This window comes from Oncorhynchus gorbuscha, linkage group LG06 (genome assembly GCF_021184085.1).
Source record: "Oncorhynchus gorbuscha isolate QuinsamMale2020 ecotype Even-year linkage group LG06, OgorEven_v1.0, whole genome shotgun sequence".
Classification (NCBI taxonomy): Eukaryota; Metazoa; Chordata; class Actinopteri; order Salmoniformes; family Salmonidae; genus Oncorhynchus; species Oncorhynchus gorbuscha.
Window position 1 is genome coordinate 83,324,870 of NC_060178.1, and position 22,895 is coordinate 83,347,764.

Here is a 22,895-nt window from a genome sequence, read left to right on the forward strand (position 1 = left end):
CACATAGTACCAGTCAAAAGTTTGGACACCTACCCATTCAAGGGGTTTTCATTATTTTTTACATCGTAGAATAATAGTGAAGACATCGAAACTATGAGCGTGTATGGAATCATGTAGCAACAAAAAGTGTTAAAAATTTGAGATTATTTGAGGTTCTTCAGAGTAGCCACCCTTTGCCTTGAATGACAGCTTTGTACACTTGTCATTATCTCAACCAGCTTCACCTGGAATGCTTTTCTAACAGTCTTGAAGGAGTTCCCACACACACTGAGCACCTGTTGGCTTCTTTTCCTTAACTCTGCAGTCCAACTCATCGCAAACCATCTCAATTGGGTTGAAGTCAGGTGATTGTGGAGGCCAGGTCATCTGATGCAGCACTCATCACTTTTCTCCTTGATCAAATAGCCCTTACACAGCCTGGAGGTGTGTTTTGAGTCATTGTCCTGTTGAAAAACAAATGATAGTCCCACTAAGCGCAAACCAGATGGGATGGTGTATCGCTGTGGTAGCCATGCTGGTTAAGTGTGCCTTGAATTCTAAATACAATCACTGACAATGTCACCAGCAAAGCGCCATCACACCTCCACAGTTTCACGGTGGGAACCACCCATGCAGAGAACATCTGTTCACCTACACGTCACCCCGCTCCTCCGTTCTCTCCACTGGCTTCCAGTTGAAGCTCGCATCCGCTACAAGACCATGGTGCTTGCCTACGGAGCTGTGAGGGGAACGGCACCTCAGTACCTCCAGGCTCTGATCAGGCCCTACACCCAAACAAGGGCACTGCGTTCATCCACCTCTGGCCTGCTCGCCTCCCTACCACTGAGGAAGTACAGCTCCCGCTCAGCCCAGTCAAAACTGTTCGCTGCCCTGGCCCCCCAATGGTGGAACAAACTCCCTCACGACGCCAGGACAGCGGAGTCAATCACCACCTTCCGGAGACACCTGAAACCCCACCTCTTTAAGGAATACCTAGGATAGGTTAAGTAATCCCTCTCACCCCACCCCCCCTAAGTTTTAGATGCACTATTGTTAAGTGACTGTCCCACTGGATGTCATAAGGTGAATGCATCAATTTGTAAGTCGCTCTGGATAAGAGCGTCTGCTAAATGACTTAAATGTAAATGTAAATGTACTCTGCGTCTCACAAAGGCACGGCGGTTGGAACCAAAAATCTCAAATTTGGACTCATCAGACCAAAGGACAGATTTCCACCGGTCTAATGTTCATTTCTCGTGTTTCTTGACTCAAGCAAGTCTCTTCTTATTGGTGTCCTTTAGTCGTGGTTTCTTTGGAGTAATTTGACCATCAAGGCCTGATTCACACAAGTTCTTAAATTTCTGGTTTGACTGACCCTCCATGTCTTAAAGTAAGGATGGACTGTAATTTCTCTTTGCTTATTTGAGCGGTTCTTGACATAATATGGACTTGGTCTTTTACCAAATAGGGCCATCTTCTGTATACCACCCCTACGAAGACGTGGATGTCGATTAAGGCGGCCCCCCGCACCTCTGATTCAGAGGGGTTGGGTTAAATGCGTAAGACATATTTCAGTTGAATACATTGTTGGATAACTGATCAGGTATCCCCCTTTCCCTTACCCTGTCACAACAAAACTGATTGGCTCAAACACAGTAAGTAAATAAATTCAAAAAAATAAAGGCACACCTGTTCATTGAAATGCATTCCAGGTGACTGGTTGAGAACGCCAGTGTGCAAAGCTGTCATCAAAGCATGGCTACTTTGAAGAACCTAAAATATAAATATATTTGATTTGTTTAACACTTTTGGTTACTACATGATTCCATACGTGTAATTTTATAGTTATGTCTTTACTATTATTCTACAATGTAGAAAATAGTAAAAAGAAAAACTCTGGAATGAGTAGGTGTCTAAACTTTTGACTGGTTCTGTATATAGAAACTCACAAAACCTCCCATTCCCAGATTACCATAGTGTTTTGAAAGACATTGATACTGCCATCTTACCGATCCAGGGAGCAGCTTACTGCAGTGCTGCTCACATCTGTGACGTATCCAGCTGCCACACCAATTAGCTGCAAATCATGGTCGCTCACCACAACTCTGTCGCCAACAATCAAGCCCGTCACACCCTGTTCCCCACCACGACGGCGCTCAAAGCGGTGGATATACACACCGTCTGACTGGTTCTTCACTGGGCCAATCAGCTGCATGTTTCCCATACACCCCCCACTCTTCTCCCTGGACACCAAAAATAAATTAGACCACCAAATCACCAGCAAAAAAGGACCACCATTAGGAGAGTTGGAATCTTCTAGCATAAAATGTCTTTGCATTCAAATTTAGAGTACATTTAGTCAGTGAATGTAACAGATTGAAGACCTATTGTTGAACAAACATCCATTGTGAAAACTCATGTCATTTTTTCAAATAATTATAGCCCCCCCCCAAACACTATATCAGCTCACATATGTCACTGTCAATGTTCACAGTTCTGTAAGTCACATTATGTAAAACACATCGGATTATAGATGATCCGATACATAGATTTCTTCCGGACCTCTCTTGGGCAGACTGCAGCCAGATGTTGTGCCGGCCTCCCTTCCTCTCCATGGTGTGAGTCTCCAGGGCACAGAGGAGCAGCCAGTGGCTGAAGTAGAGCAGGTGTGCCTCTGTCAGGTGCTCACTCTCCTGTTGCACCAACAACTGCTGTGACTCACTGGAGTAGTAGTCTGGAGCCCTGCTCTCAATGGCCCTGTGCGCACACACACACCAGCTGATTTTTAAGGGCATGAAGTTGCTGTTGTCCTGAATCTCCTATCAGCATATAAGTAGTTAACTCTGGAAGGAAGGCAGTTGTACCTGTCATAGAGAGCACAGTTCCTGATCTGGGGACACCACTTGCAGGCCTGTCTGTCTGTGATGATCCCTGGTAGAGGTGCCATCCGTGTCTTGCCTTCCTTCTCCATACTATTGCCAACGTGATGCGCCAGGGTGTTCCTTAATTTCAACAGCTCTGAGAGAGAGATAGAACATGAGTCAACTATGAGGTCCTGTCTCAAAAGAAATTAATAAAAACTATGTTCCCCATGGAAAATAAAATTCCAAACACATATTTGTGTGGTCAGGGCTTACCTCTTCTGTCCATGTGGTTCCCGACTATAGGATGCAGGTTGCCAGTCTTCAGGTAGAGCAGGAATCCTGCCTCTGCATCACTGCGTCTCTCTAAGCTCATCAGAGTGTAAAGGATGACCTGGACAATAACAAGAGTTTTTATTGGTTTGAGCACTGTTGCAGTCATAACGCATGGATGGTTCATAGATCTCAATATTTGCTATCTGACTGCCAGACTGTGCGTGTTCGTTCCACTGGTGTAGTACCTGGCTGCGGTGTTCAATGGAGTTGGACTCTTTGCCAGTCTTCAGCTCCAAAGGCATTACCCTGTTGAGTGGAGGCCTGCCCTTGCGATGAATACGCACCCCTGCTGTCACGTCAATTTTACCCTTCAGGCCGAAACGTGGCGACCAAATGTTTTCCTCAATGTCCACAAAATCTGTGACAGCAATGCTGCATGCGGAGTCCTGCCAGCTCAGTGCCCCATCACTTGGCCTGTGGGTGGGGAGGACCAACATTTTTTTAACTGACAGTCTTAAAAGATTTTTTAAGATATAGAATGGAGAATCAAATTAGTTAGGGGTGGGGTGAGTTGGTACTACTCACAATTTGAGAGATAACAGTTTCTTGCCTGCCTGTGGAGAGGTGTGAAGGTAATCTCTGGCCCATTCTGTCAGTGCAGGCAGGTACTCCCAAATCTCCTGCTTCATGTCCTCCTGAGTCAGTTTCAGGGTGTACCTATGAGGAGGGTTGAGAAGAATTACAATAAAACCCAGACTTAAAGCTGCAAAATGTAACTTTTTGGGTCACCCACAATTCAATGTGAATTTGGTAGGATTATAGATCTGTCATCCTCATTGAAAGCAAGACTAACATGTGGTAAATCTGTTCAATGAGCGCTATATGTATGCATCCCATGCTTAAGTTTTTATGCATTTTACTTTCGGTTTTTGGTCACCAGCTTCAAAACAGGAGAAAATACAATATTTTTCACAGCAGTTTAGATGGTACAATGATTCTCTACACTGTACTTGCTTGTTTAGAATTTTAACAACCAAAGCGATTTCTGCATATTGCACCTTTAAAGGGATACTTTGAATTTTGAAGCCCTTTTTCTACTTCCCCAGAGTCAGATGAAATCATGGAGATTTATCAGCTGAAATCATGGAATTTATCTGACTTTGTGTGCAGTTTGAAGGAAGTTGCTAACTAGTGTTAGCGCAATGACTACAGGTCTATGCTATCTACTAGCATGCTAACACCAGTTCGCAACATCCTTCAAACTACGCAGAGTCAGATCAATGGTCTACACGAGTTCATCTGACTCAGGGGAAGTAGATAAAGGGCTTCATTGGCAAAATCCTGAAGTATCCCTTTAACATTTCCTAAGAAACTCCCAATGTCAATGTATGATGGCATTGTATGAGATAGTATAATGACTCTTACATGTCTCCCAGGTAGTTGGGGCTGAGCAGGGCTTGGTTGGCCAGCAGTTGCAGCCTTTCCATAGAGAAGTCTCCAGACATTGCAGCTTTCTGGAAGATGTCATGAACTATCGTACCGTTCAGCATCTGTTTGGAGCCTCCGTCGAAACACTAAGGCAAAGGTGAGGATTACATATCATTACAATAAGGTAGTCAATCAATTCATAAACAGATAGGATAACTGAGCCTGGTATTTCATGGTCATACCTTGAACATTTCCCCCAGCACGGCCCGTCTCATACATCGGATCCCGCTGGCGATGCTAGTGCCAGATATGAGCACGTCAGGGAGAAGCACCAAGAATCCCGACTCCCTGTCTATCAGCCAGGTACCTGAGACACATTGGCCCTCCAGGTGAACCACATCACCCATGGACACTGGTGTCGACTCCCTAGAGAAGGCAAGACGTACTATTATTTTCACATGAACTATATTGTTTGTCTGAAAGTAAACTTGAGCAATATTACCCAGAATCACGGTCTAAAATGTGCAAAAATATTTAGAGTACACTGTGTACATAACTTTAAGCACACCTTCCTAATATTTAGTTCTGCCATCAGAACAGCCTAAATTAGGGCATGGACTCTACAAGGTGTCGAACATGTTCCACAGGGATGCTGGACCATGTCGACTCCCAACGCTTCCCACAGTTGTTAATTTGTCTGGATGCTCCAAGGCAAGCAACACTGAAGCATGCATGACAGCACCAGCTGTTCCGGACGACTGTGTGATCACGATCTCCGCAGGCCATGTAAGACCTTTAAAAAGGTCAACATTAACAAGGCCGCAGGGCCAGAAGGATTATAAGGACATGTACTCCGAGCATGCGCTGACCAACTGGCAACTGTCTTTACTGACATTATCAACCTGTCCAAGTCTAACAAACATGTTTCAAGCAGCCCACCATAGTCTGTGCCCAAGAACACAAAGGTAAACTGCCTAAATAACTACCGACCCATGGCACTCACGTCTGTAGCCATGAAGTGCTTTGAAAGATTGGTCAAGGCTCACAAACACCATCCCAGAAACCCTAGACCCACCCCAATTTGCATATCGCCCCAATAGATGACGCAATCTCTATTGCATTCAATACTGCCCTTCCCCACCTGGACAAAAGGAACACCTACGTGATAATGCTATTCATTGACTACAGTTCAGCGTTCAACACCATAGTGCCCTCAAAGCTCATCACTAAGCTAAGGACCCTGGGACTAAACACCTCCCTCTGCAACTGGATCCTGTACTTCCTGACAGGCCACCTCTAGCTGGTAAGGGTAGGTAACAACACATCTGCCACGCTGATCTTCAACACAAGGGCCTCTCAGGGGTGCATGCTTAGTCCCCTCCTGTAATCCCTGTTCACCCATGATCGCATGGCCAAGCATGACTCCAACACCATCATTAAGTTAGCCGACGACAACTGTGGTAGGCCTGATCACCAACAATGATACAGCCTATAGGGATGAGGTCAGAGACCTGGCAGTGTGGTGCCAGGATAACATCCGCTCCCTCAACGTGATCAAGACTAAGGAGATAATCGTGGACTACAGGAAAAGGAGGACAGGTTGATAACCCCAGCTACAATAAATGCGGCCTCGGGGTATGTAGTTTGAAGTTTGCATGAAGTCCAGTGAAGTTCCTTGAGGGCCATCTTGGTATCGGCTTGAGGGGGAATATACATGGCTGTGACTGAGGTATTCTAGGTTGGTGAACAAAATGACTTGATTCTGTATGTTATCACAATCCCACCATGAGTAATTAATCATGAAACATGTAGTGGAGCAGGTTGATAACTGAATTCCTTGGTGTCCACATCACCAACAAACTATCATGGATCAAACAGATCAAGACAGTCGTGAGGGCACAACAACACTTTTTCCCCCTCAGGAGAATAAAATGATTTGGCACGTGATCTCAGATCATCAAATAAGTTCTACAGCTACACCATCGAGCGCATCCTAACTGGTTGCATCACCGCCTGATATGGCAACTGCTCAGCCGCTGACCGCAAGGCACTACAAAGGGTAGTGCGTACGGCCCAGTACATCACTGGGGCCAAGCTTCCTGCCATCCAGGACCTCTATACCAGGCGGTGTCAGAGGAAGGCCCTAAAAATGTCAAAACTCCAGCCACCCTAGTCAGAGACTCTCTTTGTTACCGCATGGCAAGCGATACTGGAGCACCAAGTCTAGGTCCAAAAGGATTAACAGCTTCTACCCCCAAGCCATAAGACGACTACTGAACAGCTAATCAAATGGCTACCCGGACTATTTTTATTGCAACCCCGTCATTTTTATTCTGCTGCTACTCTGGTTATTATCCACGCATAGTCACTTTACCTCTTCCTACATATTACCTCGACTAACCTGTGCCTCCATGCATTGTACCGGTACCCCCTGTACATAGCTTCATTACTGATATTTTATTGTTGTGCTAGTTAGTTTTCTATTTTCTTCTGGTTTAAAAAAAATAAAAATGTATTTACTTCGGTTCATATAGTAAATAAATAAGTTAAAGTTTCTTAAACTGCACTGTTGGTTAAGGGCTTGTAAGTAAGCATTTCACTGTAAGATCTACACCCGTTGTATTTGGAGCATGTGACACAAAATCAAATGTCATGTCCTTTGGGTGGTGGACCATTCTTGATACACGTGGGAAACTGTTGAGCGTGAGAAACCCAGCAGCGTTGCAGTTCTTGACAAAAACCGGTGTGCCTAGCACCTACTACCATACCCTGTTCAAAGGCACTTAAATGATTTGTCTTGCCCATTCACCCTCTGAATGACAGAGGGTGAATGCGCCAACAGACATGGAAGCTCTGCTTCTATCTCCTAAGCAACACTGCAGGATTTTTTTTAATGAGTTATTTCTTACATTATTACCCCAGTTATTTTTTAATATTACATACAGCCCGAAACAACTTTTGGAAATCAGAGCAAAGGTAACTCACCAGCATTACGACCAGGTATACAACTTTCCCGAATTGGATCCTTAGTTTGTACTCCCCAGGACAATTGAACTTATCCCAGAGGCTGTTCCAAGACACCGCCGGCGGAGAAGAGGTATTCGGAGTGGACTTCTAGTCTGACTCAGGAGGGGTGTACACCAGTGGTCACCAAACTACGGCCCGCGGGCCGGATACGGCACATCAGCACATTTGGCCCGGCCCTCTGAACAATACCAGAGACGCTATCGAATTTTTCCTATTTGGCCTCCAGAAAAAAAATCCTAGGCCCGGCCCTGTCAAAGAGAGAACGGAATAATGGCGAAAAGGTTAGGTAAGAGAAAAATTGATTCGGAATGCAGGGTATTTAACCTGCAGTGGACAAACGATTATTTTTTTGTTCAATGCAAAGAAAAGGCTGTTTGTCTCTTCTGTCAAGAGACGGTGGCGGTATTCAAAGAATACAATCTTCGCCGACACTATGAATCCCGTCACAAAGACAAGTACGATAGCTTGCAAGGCCAAATACGAGCAGACAAACTCTCAAAGCTAAAAAGTGGACTACTATCTCAGCAGAATACATTTGTACGCCAAGCTCAGCTGAACCAGGCGGGCCAGCTTTCGGTTGCTAAACTGATAGCAAGAAGCGGTAAGCCTTTCACTGACGGAGAGTTTGTTAAGAAATGTATGGATGCTGTCGCGGAGGAGGTGTGTCCCGAGAAGAAAGATGCATTTAATGCCGTAAGTCTGTCGGCGAGTACAATCACCAGACGCGTTGAAGAAATCGGGAGTAATGTATATGCCCAGCTGCAGCAGAAGACGAAAGAATTTGACTTTTTTTCATTTGCACTGGATGAGAGCACGGACGTGCAAGACACAGCGCAACTGCTCATTTTTATTCGTGGAGTTAGCGCAAACTTTGAGATATGCGAGGAGCTGGCAGCCCTCCAAAGTCTCAAAGGGACTACAACGGGAGAGGATCTGGGCTCTTATCTAGTGAATGGAACGGCAAAAACATATGGGTATGGTGCCAAAACAGATGAGCTATTGAGAAGGATGGGGATTGGAGAGAGGAGGGAGGTGCTTGACCATCTCCATGATGCATTCCACTTGGCCTTCAAAGTTCTCAAAGCACTGGGACACACATCAAGCCAGAGAGGTCTACAGGCTGGCTAGGGTGTTCAATCCTAAGCTCCAGCCATGGAAAATCAGATTGAAGCCTACACACAACTGAAACCCATAGCAAGCCCACCAACAGAGCTCAGTGAAGAATGGATTGCCTATCACCACTGTGTGTCCAGGGAGCCCTCACCTGCTTTGGAGCTTGCTGATTACTAGAGGGGCCTGAGTGCAAGATTCCCAAGAGTTGCAGAAGTGGCAGTGCCCTACATCTACTTCCCAGTCAGTTCAGTCAACAGAGGAGTTTCAGCAAATACAAGACTCTACTCACAAACAAGCGAGAGGCACTCACCGAGCTAAACACAGAGGCTGACAATCATGTACCTCAATGGAGATATCTGTGATAGATAGAAAACTTACAATGGACATAGGACCTCATAAGGTAGTTCCATAGGTTTTGCCTATTGCTGCATTATTGTCTAGATTCTTGCATTCATCTTTTTTTCCATTTATAAGTTCAAATAAAGTGCTTCACAAGTGTTACAAAAAACAAAAACGTATTTTCTTTACATAAGTATAACTCTAGGTTTTGCCTATTGCCTAGATTCTTGCATTACTTTTTAAAAATGTATAATGAAAAACTTAGTAGAACTCTGTATTGAAGCACTTGCCTTAATAAAAAAAAAATGTGCAATGACGTATTGCATCATTACAAATTTACTGTTACACATCTTATTAAAATTTATGTCTTATTCATTAACATTATTAGAAACTCTTTCTGATAAAATTAGCGTAAAGCACAGAATGCAGATTTTTTTTTTTTTACAGAAAAAAAAACAGAATTTGGGGATTTTAAATTGCGTATGAGTTAAGGCCCTAAATACCCCACAAGACATGCCACAAAAGGTCTCTTCACAGTCCCCAAGTACAGAACAGACTATCGGAGGCGCACAGTACTACATAGAGCCATGACTACATGGAACTCTATTCCACATCAAGTAACTGATGAAAGCAGAAATATTTTATATATATATATATATATAAAAGATAAATACACACATTATGGAACAGCAGGGACTGTGAAGCAACAAACATAGGCACAGACAGGCATTCACACACAATAACATACGCACTACAAACACACGTGCACATAGATTTTGTACTGTAGATATGTGGTAGTGGTAGCTACCAAAACTCAAACCAGCCACACACAAATCATATTCAAGTCAATAGAACACCTAACATCACACACATTGTATAGAGGCACTGTACAGCTAAACCCCCCAAAAAAACAAGAATCAACGTTGTCCAGGTCATTGATCGTATACATTTTTTTTTTAAACTCTACTCGCAACTACAAGGAGAAACACACTAGATTGTATTGGGAATGTACATAGTGTGTTGTGAAATTTGTGAATGTATTGTAATGTTTTTAAAATTGTATAAACTGCCTTAATTTTGCTCAACCCCAGGAAGAGTTGCTTCTGCCTTGGCAGCAGCGAATGGGGATCCATAATAAATACATCTGCTAAATGTGTATGTGACAAATAACATTTAATACAAGCCATGTCTCAAGGCTTACAAATAATTTGTTAACCTGTCTCCTCCCATTCATCTCCACTGATTGAAGTGGATTTAATGAGTGACATTAATAAGGGAACATAGCTTTCACCTCAATTCACCTCGATTCACTTGGTCAGAATGTGTCATGGAAAGATGTGGCGGGTGTTAATGTTTTGTCCACTCATTTGGGTATGTAAAATAATGTATTGTGCAGAAAATTACCATCCATCCTTCAGAATACAGATCTCAGTAGGGTGGGAGGTCTTGGAGGCAGTGATGGATAGATGTTTCTCCACAGAGCCACGAGCACCATGGATCTCCTGCACATCTAGTATCCAGTAGCGGTTGTGCAGCCCAGTGGTCAGAATAACGTGGTCTGGGATGCCTTTCTTTTTACTGGTTAGTGAAAAACAACAAAAGGGTAATTTCATATGCACAAATATCACGCCATAACAGAAAAAAGGCATTTCAGGCATATAAATAAAAATCCATTCAATTTTTTTTTTGAGACTATGCCTAGTAAGTTAGATGTGCTCATCATACCCAACATTGGATTTCTCCTCAGTGTTACTGAAGATCTCCTCCATTTTCTCATCAAACCAGTTGTCCTCCAGCCCCTCCAGGTGGTTTTCTGATGTTACTCCTTTCCCATCAGTGCCACGGTCTCTGACAGCACTGTTTTCAACTTCCATTAAGCTCTTATTGGGATTGGGTGGACACGGAAGGACACTACTAGGCTTCTCAAAGCTAGTAGAGATCACATGCCCACCGCTTGTATTCAAGTCTGTAGGGCAGCCATTATATTCTGTGGCATCTTTCTGTTCTGTAATGACAGTAAAAGCACATTCCTCTTCACATTCACTCAAGCTGCTGGGGAGAGAGCTCTCATTAGAGGACAAGGACGAAGCTCTTTTGACAGACAGTGGCTTTAATGATGGCATGACGTTTCTAATCTTCTCCTTGGCACCTGATGTCAATACACTGTAACCTAAGTGTATCTGACCAGCCTTGGATGGCTTTCTGCCATTCACAGCTTTGACAACTAGGCCTGTGCCCTGCTGGAATTTAGTACCTTTGGAGTTTTGAGTGTCACCAATGACATGCAAGCATTCGCTCAGGAATTCCTCTCCATGAAGGAGAGGCTTCCGCAAAGGGCTAATAGAGGGCGTCTTTACTGGCATGGTTTTGGGACGCTTGGCAACCTGCAAGTCATCGGGACTGAACAGTCTTTTCACAGAGCAACGTTGCATGTTACTGTTCTTGGTGCTCGTCTGTACCTGAGGTGGGGGACTGATCTTACTCCTCAGGGAGAACATAGCTGCCTTGGGAGAATTTTCCCTTATTAAGCTGACCCCTCTGGAGCACGGTGTGCGGCAGATAGGAGAGAGATGCCCATCTTCAGGCTTTCTGGCAGAGTGAGAGGTTCTTATCTGGCTGTCGGGGGTCTCTGGGACAGATAAGAGGTCAAAAGACAGGGGAGAATTTTCAATGCCTCCCAGGACACTGCGCTGGTTAGAGGTGACATTTGACGAGTCCATCTCAGTTATGCTGCATATAGTTCTCTTTGAGGGAGGCGTTGACTCCTGAAACCAACACAAGGTCAGACTTAAGTTTGTCAACAATTGTACACAGAGTGAGGATAATTCAATAAGAAACGGTAAAGGCGTCAGCATGCTTCAGTTCAGTTGGTGCCTAGCCAACTCTGCTAACCGAACGAGTGTGTTCACATGCTCCCTTAAAAAGACCTATGCTTGAAAAATTTGAGAAAAAAGCAGCAATAGTAACATCCATTGAGACGCCATAGCCAGTATACACTTCTAAATAGTCAGAATTAATCTAACTCAATAAATCTGTCATTCATAGTTGAATGTAAAATTGCACGACTAAGATGTTTGGTGCAGTTATGATTTTTTGTTGTTGCATAAAACGAGTTCTCTCATTGAATGACAAAGACTATTAAAGAATCCCTACTGTTGAGCAATCACCGAGGAAGGGGAGTAGGCTTTCCCTGAAATTCTGCTTGCCTCCAGAAAAAAATGTGCACCCAAACAGCGGAATAAACTCACCCGAGTCCAAAAGAAAAATATCATAGTATATGCCAAACTCTACCGGCTGTGAAGCATGTGGATGCCTTAACTCAAAGGACAATGCAATGGGGGGGGGTGTCACCTTGAGTTTGTTTGGGTAGAAAAATGAAGAGAGTGTCTTCTGATGGCCTCCAATTACCTATCATTGGGACAAAGTACAGCAAATTAGCATAGAGCCTTTGTGGTGTTAGGGTAAAGGGGGATACCTAGTCAGTTGTACAACAATGCACGTATTTCGCATTTAACCCAACCCCTCTGAATCAGTTATCATATCGTAACGAGACCAAAATATCCACAGGAAAGTATTAAACTGATTTGGTAAAAAAGTTGGTACTAGTGCGCTCAGACTTCTGTCACATAAAGCATGTGTAAAATCATGTAACATATGCACGAGCTGCTAGTATGTATGAATTTCATGCATGTATTTACATTGTGTGCACATGCTTCAGGTGAAATCTAAATGCACTACCAGCATTTTGAAAAGTATGTTTGGTAATACTTTTCTTGTGGATATTTCGCCTCAAATTTCCAGCAGCACCCCCGCCCCCACACATTTACTTAACCTTTTTGGGATAGGGGGCAGCGTTTTCACATTTGGATGAATAGCGTACCCAGAATGAACTGCCTCCTACTCTGTCCCAGATGCTAATATATGCATATTATTATTAGTAGTATTGGATAGAAAACACTGAAGTTTCTAGAACTGTTTGAATGATGACTGTGAGTATAACAGAACTCATATGGCAGGTGAAAACATGACAAATCCAACCAGGAAGTGGGACATCGGAGGTTTGTAGTTCTTCAAAGCTTGGCCTACCGAATACACAGTGTCTATGGAGTCAAGTTGCACTTCCTATGGCTTCCACTAGATGTCAACCATCTTTAGAAACTTGAATGAGGATTATACTATAAAGGAGGGGCTCATGAGACCTCTGAGTCAGTGGTCTGGCAGAGTGCCTTGGTCTCATGACGTGCGCTCCCGACAGAGTTACCTCTCGTTCCAGTGCTTTTCTTCAGACAAAGGAATTCTCCAGTTGGAACATTATTGATGTTTTATGTTAAACATCCTAAAGATTGATTCCATACATCGTTTGACATGTTTCTAAAGGACTAACGGAATTTTTCGAGTTAGTGTCTGGACGAAGTGCATGCGCCTCATGAAGATGGATTACCGGGCTGAACACTTGTTAGCATGGCTATTTGGACATAAGGAGACTTTATGGAACAAATCAGTCATTTATTGTCGAACTGGGATTCCTGGGAGTGCCTTTGATGAAGATCAAAGGTAAGTGAATATTTATGGTATTACTTCTAACTTTGTTGAGTCCAAAATGGCGGATATTCCTCTGGCTGTTTTGGGTTCTGGGCTCGGTTTTCAGATTATGCTTTTCCGTCAAGTTTATTTGAAATCTGACACAGCGGTTGCATTAAGGAGAAGTATATATTCTATTCTGTGAATAACAATTGTATCTTTTATCAATGTTTATTATGAGTATTTCTGCAAAACCAAAACATCTGGTGAAATCAAAACATTACTGCACGTAACACGCCAATCTAAACAGATTTTTGGATATAAATATGCACACTATCGATCAAAACATACATGTATTATGTAGCATGATGTCCTATGAGTGTCATCTGATGAAGATCAACGGTTAATGATTAATTTAAACTATATTTCAGTTTTGTGACTCCTATCTTTGGCTGGAAAAATGGCTGTTTTTCTGACTTGGCTATAACCTAACATAATCATATGTTTCGCTGTAAAGCATTTTTAATCGGACACTAAGGGTAGATTAACAAGATGTTTCTCTTTCATTTGCTGTATTGGACATGTTAATGTGTGAAAGTTACATATTTCCCCAAAAATATTTTTGAATTTCGTAAGCTGCCTTTTCAGCGGAATGTTGTTGAGGTGTTCCGCTACCTAGAAAGGTTAAACAGGTAGGCTAGCTGAGAACAAGTTCTCATTTACAACTGCGACCTGGCCAAGAAAAAGCAAAGCAGTGCGACAGAGTTACACATGGAATAAACAGTATCAATAACACAATAGAGAAAGTATATATACAGTGTGTGCAAATGAGGGGGCAAATGAGGGGGCGGAGGCAATAAATAGACCATAGTGGCGAAATTATTACAGTATGGCAAATTAAACACTGGGGTGATAGAGGGGCAGAAGATGAGTGTGCAAGTAGCGGTACTGAGGTGCAAAGGAGCAAAAATAAATAATATGATGATGAGGTAGTTGGATGGGCTATTTAAAGGTGCAGTGATCTGCTCTGACAGCTGGTGATTAAAGCTAGTGAGGGAGAGATGAGTCTCCAGCTTCAGTGATAATTGCAGTTCATTCCAGTCATTGGAAGCAGAGAACTGGAAGGAAAGGCGGATGAAGGAAAAATTGGCTTTAGGAGTGACTAGTGAAATACACCTGCTGGAGCCCGTGCTGCGAGTGGGTGCTACTATGGTGACCAGTGAGCTGAGATAAGACAGCCTTTACCTAGCATTGACTTATAGATGACCTGGAGCCAGTTGGTTTGGCAACGGATATGAAGCCAGGGCCAGCCAACGAGAGCATACAGGTCGCAGTGGTGGGTAGTATATGGGGCTTTGGTGACAAAACGGATTGCACTGTGATAGACTGCATCCAATTTGCTGAGTAGTGTTGGAGGCTATTTTGTAAATGACATCGCCGAAGTATAGGATTGGTATGATACCCTAGTAAAGCGGACTATGTTTAGCAGCATGAGTGAAGGATGCTTTGTTGCGAAATCGGAAGCTGATGTTAGATTTAATTTTGGAATTGGAGATGCTTAATGTGAGTCTGGAAGGAGAGTTTACAGTCTAACCAGACACCTAGTTATTGTAGTTGTCCAAATATTCTAAGTCAGAACCATCCAGAATAGTGATGCTGAATGGGTGGGTAGGTGTGGGCAGCAATCCGTTGAAGAGCACACGTTTAGTTTTGCTTGCATTTAAGCGCAGTTGGAGGCCACGGAAGGAGACTTGTATGACATTGAAGCTCGTCTGGAAGTTAGTGTCCAAAGTAGAGGTCGACCGAGTATGATTTTTCAACGCCGACACCGATTATTGGAGGATCGAAAAAGCCGATACCGATTAATCAGCCATTTTTTTTGCACTTGTTTTTGCTTGTAATAATGACACTTACAACATTTCATCATAAGTACACTTCAACTATGACTGACAAAATTAGGGGGAAAAACCCAGAAAATCACATTGTAGGATTTTTTTATGAACTTGTTATCAGTATAAAAAGACACCTGTCCACAACCTCAAACAGTCACACTCCAAACTCCACTATGGCCAAGATCAAAGTGCTGTCAAAGGACATCTGAAACAGAATTGTAGACCTGCACCAGGCTGGGAAGACTGAATCTGCATTAGGTAAGCCGCTTCGTTTGAAGAAATCAACTGTGGGGGCAATTATTAGGTAATGGAAGACATACAAGACCACTGATAATCTCCCTCGATCTGGGGCTCCACGCAAGATCTCACCCCGTAGGGTCACAATGATCACAAGAACGGTGAGCAAAAATCCCAGAACCACACGGGGGGGACCTAGTAAATGACCTGCAGAGAGCTGGGACCAAAGTAACAAAGCCTACCATCAGCAAGGGCATTGAAGATTAAACGTGGCTGGGTCTTTCAGCTTGACAATGATCCCAAACACACCGCCCAGGCAACGTGGCGTCGTAAGAAACATTTCAAGATCCTGGAGTGGCCTAGCCAGTCTCCAGATCTCAACCCCATAGAAAATCTTTGGAGGGAGTTGAAAGTCTGTTTCCCAGCAACAGCTCCAAAACATCACTGCTCTAGAGGAGATCTGCATGGAGGAATGGGCCAAAATACCAGCAACGGTGTGTAAAAACCTTGTGAAGACTTACAGAAAACATTTGACCTCTGTTATATACCCTTTGTTGGCAATGACAAAGTATTGAGATAAACTTTTGTTATTGACCAAATACTTATTTTCCACCATAATTTGCAAATAAATTCATAAAAAATCCTAGTGTGATTTTCTGGATTTTTTTTCTAATTTTGTCTGTCATAGTTTAAGTGTACCTATGATGAAAATTACAGGTCTCTCGTCTTTTTAAGTGGGAAAACTTGCACAATTGGTGGCTGACTAAATACTTTTTTGCCCCTCTGTATAATACATCAATAAAATAAATTTAGCGTCAAATAAATAATGAAACGTGTTCAATTTGGTTTAAATAATGCAAAAACAGTGTTGAAGAAGAAAGTAAAAGTGCAATATGTGCTATGTAAGAAAGCTAACATTTCAGTTCCTTGCTCAGAACATGAGAACATGTGAAAGCTGGTGGTTCCTTTTAACATGAGTCTTCAATATTCCCAGGTAAGACGTTTTAGGTTGTAGTTATTATAGGACAATTTCCCTCTATACCATTTGTATTTCATTAACCTTTGACTATTGGATGTTCTTATAGGCACTTTAGTATTGCCAGTGTAACAGTATAGCTTCCGTCCCTCTCCTCGCTCCTCCCTGGGCTCGAACCAGCAACACAACGTCAACAGCCACCCTCGAAGCAGCATTATCCATGCAGAGCAAGGGGAACAACCACTCCAAGGCTCAGAGCGAGTGACATTTGAAACGCTATTAGCGCACGCTAACTAGCTAGCCATTTAACTTCAGTCACACCAGCCTCATCTCGGGAATTGATAGGCTTGAAGTCATAAACAGCACAATGCTTGACGCACAACGAAGAGCTGCTGGCAAAACGCCCAAAAGTGCTGTTCGAATGAATGTTTACGCGCCTGCTTCTGCCTATCACCGCTCAGTCAGATTATATGCAACGCAGGACACGCTAGATAATATCTAGTAATATCAACCATGTGTAGTTAACGAGTGATTATGATTGATTGTTTTTTATAAGAAGTTTAACAAGCTAGGAAATTACCTTGGCTTACTGCATTCGCGTAACACTCCTTGTGGAGGGAAACGAGAGAGGCAGGTCGTTATTGCGTTGGACTAGTTAACAGTAAGGTTGCAAGATTGGATCCCCGAGCTGACAAGGTCAAAATCTGTCTTTCTGCCCCTGAATGAGGCAGTTAAAACCTCTTTGGGATAGGGGGCAGCATTTTCACTTTTGGATAAATAGCGTGCCCAATTTCAAATTCTTGCTACTCATGCCAAGAATATAAGATATGCATATTATTAGTAGATTTGGATAGAAAACCCTGAAGTTTCTAAAACTGTTTGAATCATGTCTGTGATTATAACAGAACTTATGTAGCAGGCAAAACACAGCGGACTAAACTTTCGGATTCTTTTTTTTTTTTTTTTAGGTCTCCGTCTGCTCAGTGAATTCTCGTTGGCAAACAATATTTCTTAGGAACTGGTTTTCAGTTCCTACCCCTTCCACTGGATGTCACCAGTCTTTGGAATTTGGTTGAGGTTATTCATTTGTGCAACGAAGAAGTAGGCCATCTAGGAACTGCGTAACACTGTTGAGAGTTGCGCAAGACTTGAAAAGTAGCATGGTTTGTTGTCTTCCTGTATTTAACACAGATACCCCTGTCTACAATTTGATCGATTATTAACGTTTAAAAATACCTAAAGTTGTATTACAAAAGTAGTTTGAAATATTTTGGCAAAGTTTATAGGCAACTTTTGAAATATTTTGAAGTGAACGTTGCGCATTTTGGAAGCAGTTGTTTTCTGGATCAAATGCGCTTTATAAATTAACATTTTGATATATGGACGGAATTAATCGAACAAAAGTACCAATTGTGATGTTTATGGGACATATTGGAGTGCCAACAAAAGAAGCTCGTCAAAGGTAATACATGTTTTATATTTTATTTCTCCGTTGTGTAGCGCCTGCAGGGCTGAAATATGCTACCCTCTTTGTTTACTGTTGTGCTATCATCAGATAATAGCTTCTTATGCTTTTGCCAAAAAGTCTTTTAAAAATCTGACACGTTGGCTGGATTCACAACGAGTATAGCTTTAATTGAGTATATTACATGTGTGAATTAATGAAAGTTTGATTTTTATATAATTTTTTTAAATTTGCCCAGCTGCATTTTCCCAGTTTTTTGCCCAAGTGGCACGCAACCATCCCCTATACCATAAGAAGTTAACCTCTTCAAAAAGACGTGCCCGTTTTAAGCGCGATATTTTGTCACGAAAAGATGCTCGACTATGCATGGAATTGACAGCCTTGGAAAGACAAAACTCTGACGTCTCCAAAACTGCAAAGATATTATCTGTGCGTGCCCCAGAACTAATGCAACAGGCGAAACCAAGATGAAGTTTCATATAGGAAATGCCCCAGATTCTGAAGGCGCTGTGTTCCAATGTCTCCTTATATGGCTGTGAATGCGCCAGGAATGAGCCTGCGGTTTCTGTCTATTCCCCGAGGTGTCTGCAGCATTGTGACGTGTTTGTAGGCATATCATTGGAAGATTGACCATAAGAGACTACATTTACCTGGTGTCCCGCCCGGTGTCCTGTGTGCGTAATCTGTAGGTCCATGGGCGTTCCATTTCTTCAAAAGAGAAAGTAAACTGCCACAATGGATTTTATCGTTGATAGATATGAAAAACACCTTGAGGATTGATTCTAAACATCGGTTTGCCATGTTTCTGTGGATATTATGGAGTTAATTTGGAAAAAGTTCGCGTTTCAATGACATATATATATATATATTTTTTTTTTCCCCTCCCCAAATGTGATGAACAAAACGGAGCGATTAGTCGACACAATATTTTTTGTAAAAACGGAACATTTGCTATCTAACAGAGTCTCCTCATTGAAAACATCTGAAGCTCTTCAAAGGTAAATGATTTTATTTGAATGCTTTTCTGTTTTTTTGTGTAAATGTTGCCTGCTGAATGCTAACGCTAAATGCTACGCTAAATGCTACGTTAGCTATCAATACTGTTACACAAATGCTTGTTTTGCAATGGTTGAGAAGCATATTTTGAAAATCTGAGATGACAGTGTTGTTAACAAAAGGCTAAGCTTGAGAGCAAATAGATTAATTTCATTTCATTTGAGATTTTCATGAATAGTTAACGTTGCGTTATAGTAATGAGCTTGAGGCTGTAGTCACGATACCGGATCCGGGATGGCTCGACGCAAGAAGTTAACCCAACGTTCCTAGGCCGTCATTGAAAATAAGAATGTGTTCTTAACTGACTTGCCTAGTTAAATAAAGATCAAAGGTGTAAAAATAAAAAATAAAAAAAGTGTCCAAAAATACCGATTTCCGATTGTTATGAAAACATGAAATCGGCCCTAATTAAATCGGCCATTCCGATTCATCGGTCGACCTTTAGTCCAAAGCATAAGGACCAACCACCCAGACAACCAGTAGAGGAAGTAATTAAATGTACAACCAAGTCAGAAAATTACATACACTTAGGTTTGAGTCATTAAAACTCATTTTTCAACCACTCGTAATTTTTCCATCAATTGTTTACAGACAGATTATTTCACTTATTGCCTTGATATCATAGGCCTGCAGTAGCTAAGTTGAATAATAGACATTTATAAACTTTATTAGGGTAATAATAATAATAATAATAATATAGTAATATAGTAATATCAGAAGTCAGTCAAGCAATTGTTTATAAGTACATTATAAACTGGGTGGTTCGAGGCCTGAATGCTGAAAGCCGTGGTATATCAGACCGTATACCACGGGTATGACCCCAAAAATATTTATGTTGGTTACCAGTTTATAAAAGCAAAAAGGCACATCGGTGGTTTGTGGTATTTGGCCAATATACACCATGGTTAAGGGCTGTGTCCAGGCACTCTGCGTAGCGCATAAGAACAGCCCGTAGCTGTGGTATATTAGCCATATGCCACACCCCCTCGGGCCTTATTGCTTAAATAATGCCCAGTTTACATTGTGACGCATTTCATTAAGCCATACAGCATCTACACCTCCTCTGGCATTTTTGCTTAAATACAATCAGAAGAGAATATGTAAACAAGGTAAACACACACATTACCCTGAACCCAATAGAAAATAACAACCCTCCCCAAAGCAAAAACAAATACATTTGACAACCCTTGGATCACCCCTCCCCCAGTAAATATTGATATTTCGCTTACCTGTTGCAGTTTAGCACAGATCCATACATTTATGAGTTCCTCTATTGACAAAACTACACTTTCTGAGTTAGGCTTATACACAGGTGTTGGGGGAATGCAAGCCGTTTAGCATCCTAGACCTTGCTGTCTATCTCCGACATTTGCAACATTGTTTAAATATTCAAATTCGATCTCTAGCTGTCCCATAGTAATGAACATGGTTGGGAGGAGAGCGAGAGGAAGGCAGCGTTTCTCAGCTAGTTGAAATCATGAATCAGCTGCCATCATTTTTATGGATGTATCCAAATAAATGTCACTAGAGAACAGCTTATGCAAATGTAGCTACGGTTGTTACGTGACTAAGTTAGCTGTAGTTGGCTAGCTAGCAAGCAAGGGATAAGAACGTTGCCAGCCTGGATGGCAATGGAACATTTAAATGAATGACTGGGTCGCGTCCATAGATACAGAACAAAAAGACTGAACGACTGGGTCGCGTCCATAGATACAGAACAAAAAGACTGAACGACTGGGTTGTGTCTGGCAACCGAACCGATAAAACGAACGACCAGGGTAGCAACCCTATATTTGGTTTGGGACTATATCTTGTGGAAGGACGAAAAAGTATAAATAAATATCAAAATAAAGTTTAATGAAAATATGGCAATCATTATTTGAATATGTTGGTAACCAGTTGTATAAAAGTGATAATGCCGTCAAAGCCGGCGTTTGGAAGATATATTGGCACTGTTTGCAACACTCTCAGGCATTATCACTTAATTGTGTACGTCTGTAAGTTGTATGTATGTATATATACACACACAAATTCAATCAAAATAATTGATACACAGCTTGTTAGGGTGAGTGTACCCAAAAGGCCATATATATCGATTTTACAGCACGTTTATGGAAAACAGACGGAAGTTGAGGTGACCATCTGATGTTAAAATGCCTGCAGTAACATGTGGAATAGACAACGGCTGGAATGCACTTTTAACCAATCAGCATTCATGATTATACCCCCGTTGTATAACTCAATAAATCATTAGATTTTTCAATCGTGTTAATGATGGAAGATTAATTTACTTTAATATAATTTTTTTCAAGATGAGAAGAGAATCGTCCACCCCCATGTTTTAGAATATGCACACGGTGTCTCGATTCAACCGTTAGTTTTTTGAAAATAATTTATTGCTGATATGAAAGGTCCTTATGTTTACAAAACCATACCAAGTGACGCGTGTTAATGTTCAGACTGAACTTCTGGGCTTTTAACAAATTTCCCCATACAGAAGACGACTTAGTCCAATGGCTGATTGAGCTATGTGTAATGTACTGGAACTTCATGAAGAGCTACGGGAAACCCTGCGAGCTAGCGAGCTAACGTTACGTATTCATGTGACAAACTATTACTTTTACATGCATCATAAAAATGTGCAAATACTCACAGAGTTCTTCTTTAACTTGGTCCTCTGCATTGTAACGTTAAAGATCTGACGACGTGCATGTGTGTTTGGAGGATAGCTAACTTAGATGACTAGCTTTAGATAGCTGCAGCTAACCTGAGTGGCTAAATTACTTTAGTTAACTTGATTGGTTTTAGTCAACGCAAGCTTACATATTTCGTTAGCTAGTTCCTAGCTGGAAACGTATTACTTCACTAATCACACATGCATCTCAAATGCCTTCCGGTTACATATATAAAGGTAGCCAACCTCGTCAAAAGACTTGGCTAGCCAGCTATTTCAGGTTATTTCATTCATTGCGTTCCTTCTTATTTTTCGCGCTAAAAGCAGTTAGAATCAAGACACTCCCACTCCATAATATTTTATTCTTCTTCTGTGAGTTTTATGGCAGACTACAAACCAAAATGCTGTATTACCGCCGCTAACTGGACGGGGTTGAAAAAAAAACAAGGTAAAAATAAAACCAATACGTGATAGAAAAATGTACTTAACCAACACAAAATAAAACAATAAAACAAATACATTGACAAAACCAAAACACCCAAAGCTCCCACTTCTTCCTTACCTCAAATCTTCATATCTCCCTTCACAGACTCCATGACCTGCGAAGGTGGTACAGCTTGCGAAAATACTCTATGGAACTCCACTGCTGAGAAGTCTTTCAGTCCCAGGAACCGTTCTGCCACATCCACAATGATACTGTATATATTTTCCTGGACTTCCTCTCCATCTTGGCAGTGCCATTAATCACCATCGCTATAAAGGCCACAATGTCCACATTCTTAACTGTACTCCTAACATATATTGCAGTGGTTCCCCAACCGTGACACAACTTGATGGGATAAAAGATTATGTGGCACACCAGAACTTTTCCGAATAATTTATTTAGTGGTAATAACCTCCATCTCATCTGATCCATAGAGCAAAACATCAATTTCCGGCAATTTTTTCCCCAGAGATTAAATAGGGGTTATTTTCAAGTATTTTCATAGTTCCTTAGGCCTACTCATGATGGTTAATTGTGTGTACAGTGCCTTCAGAAAGTATTCACACC

The 22,895-nt window shown here is 41.9% G+C and overlaps 1 protein-coding gene across 4 annotated transcripts in view; it reads right to left on the minus strand.

The window, feature by feature from the left end:
* The window catches only part of dna2 (DNA replication helicase/nuclease 2), a 29,400-nt gene extending 7,246 nt beyond the window's left edge, over positions 1-22,154 (minus strand). The window contains exons 1-12 of one of the 4 annotated variants that reach the window (XM_046354305.1): positions 21,824-22,154; positions 12,375-12,431; positions 10,749-11,788; positions 10,428-10,601; positions 4,787-4,970; positions 4,542-4,690; positions 3,702-3,833; positions 3,362-3,590; positions 3,117-3,234; positions 2,844-2,997; positions 2,542-2,736; positions 1,989-2,222 (exon numbers count right to left, since the gene is read on the minus strand). In XM_046354305.1, the coding sequence (XP_046210261.1) occupies positions 1,989-2,222; positions 2,542-2,736; positions 2,844-2,997; positions 3,117-3,234; positions 3,362-3,590; positions 3,702-3,833; positions 4,542-4,690; positions 4,787-4,970; positions 10,428-10,601; positions 10,749-11,788; positions 12,375-12,431; positions 21,824-21,853 (2,696 nt within the window). In that variant the 5' untranslated portion in view covers positions 21,854-22,154. Of the gene's footprint in view, positions 1-1,988; positions 2,223-2,541; positions 2,737-2,843; positions 2,998-3,116; positions 3,235-3,361; positions 3,591-3,701; positions 3,834-4,541; positions 4,691-4,786; positions 4,971-10,427; positions 10,602-10,748; positions 11,789-12,374; positions 12,432-20,399; positions 20,483-21,823 lie in introns of those variants that run through there. The other 3 variants (XM_046354308.1, XM_046354309.1, XM_046354307.1) reach the window with 3 other exon arrangements.
* Between the last annotated feature and the right edge of the window lie 741 nt (positions 22,155-22,895).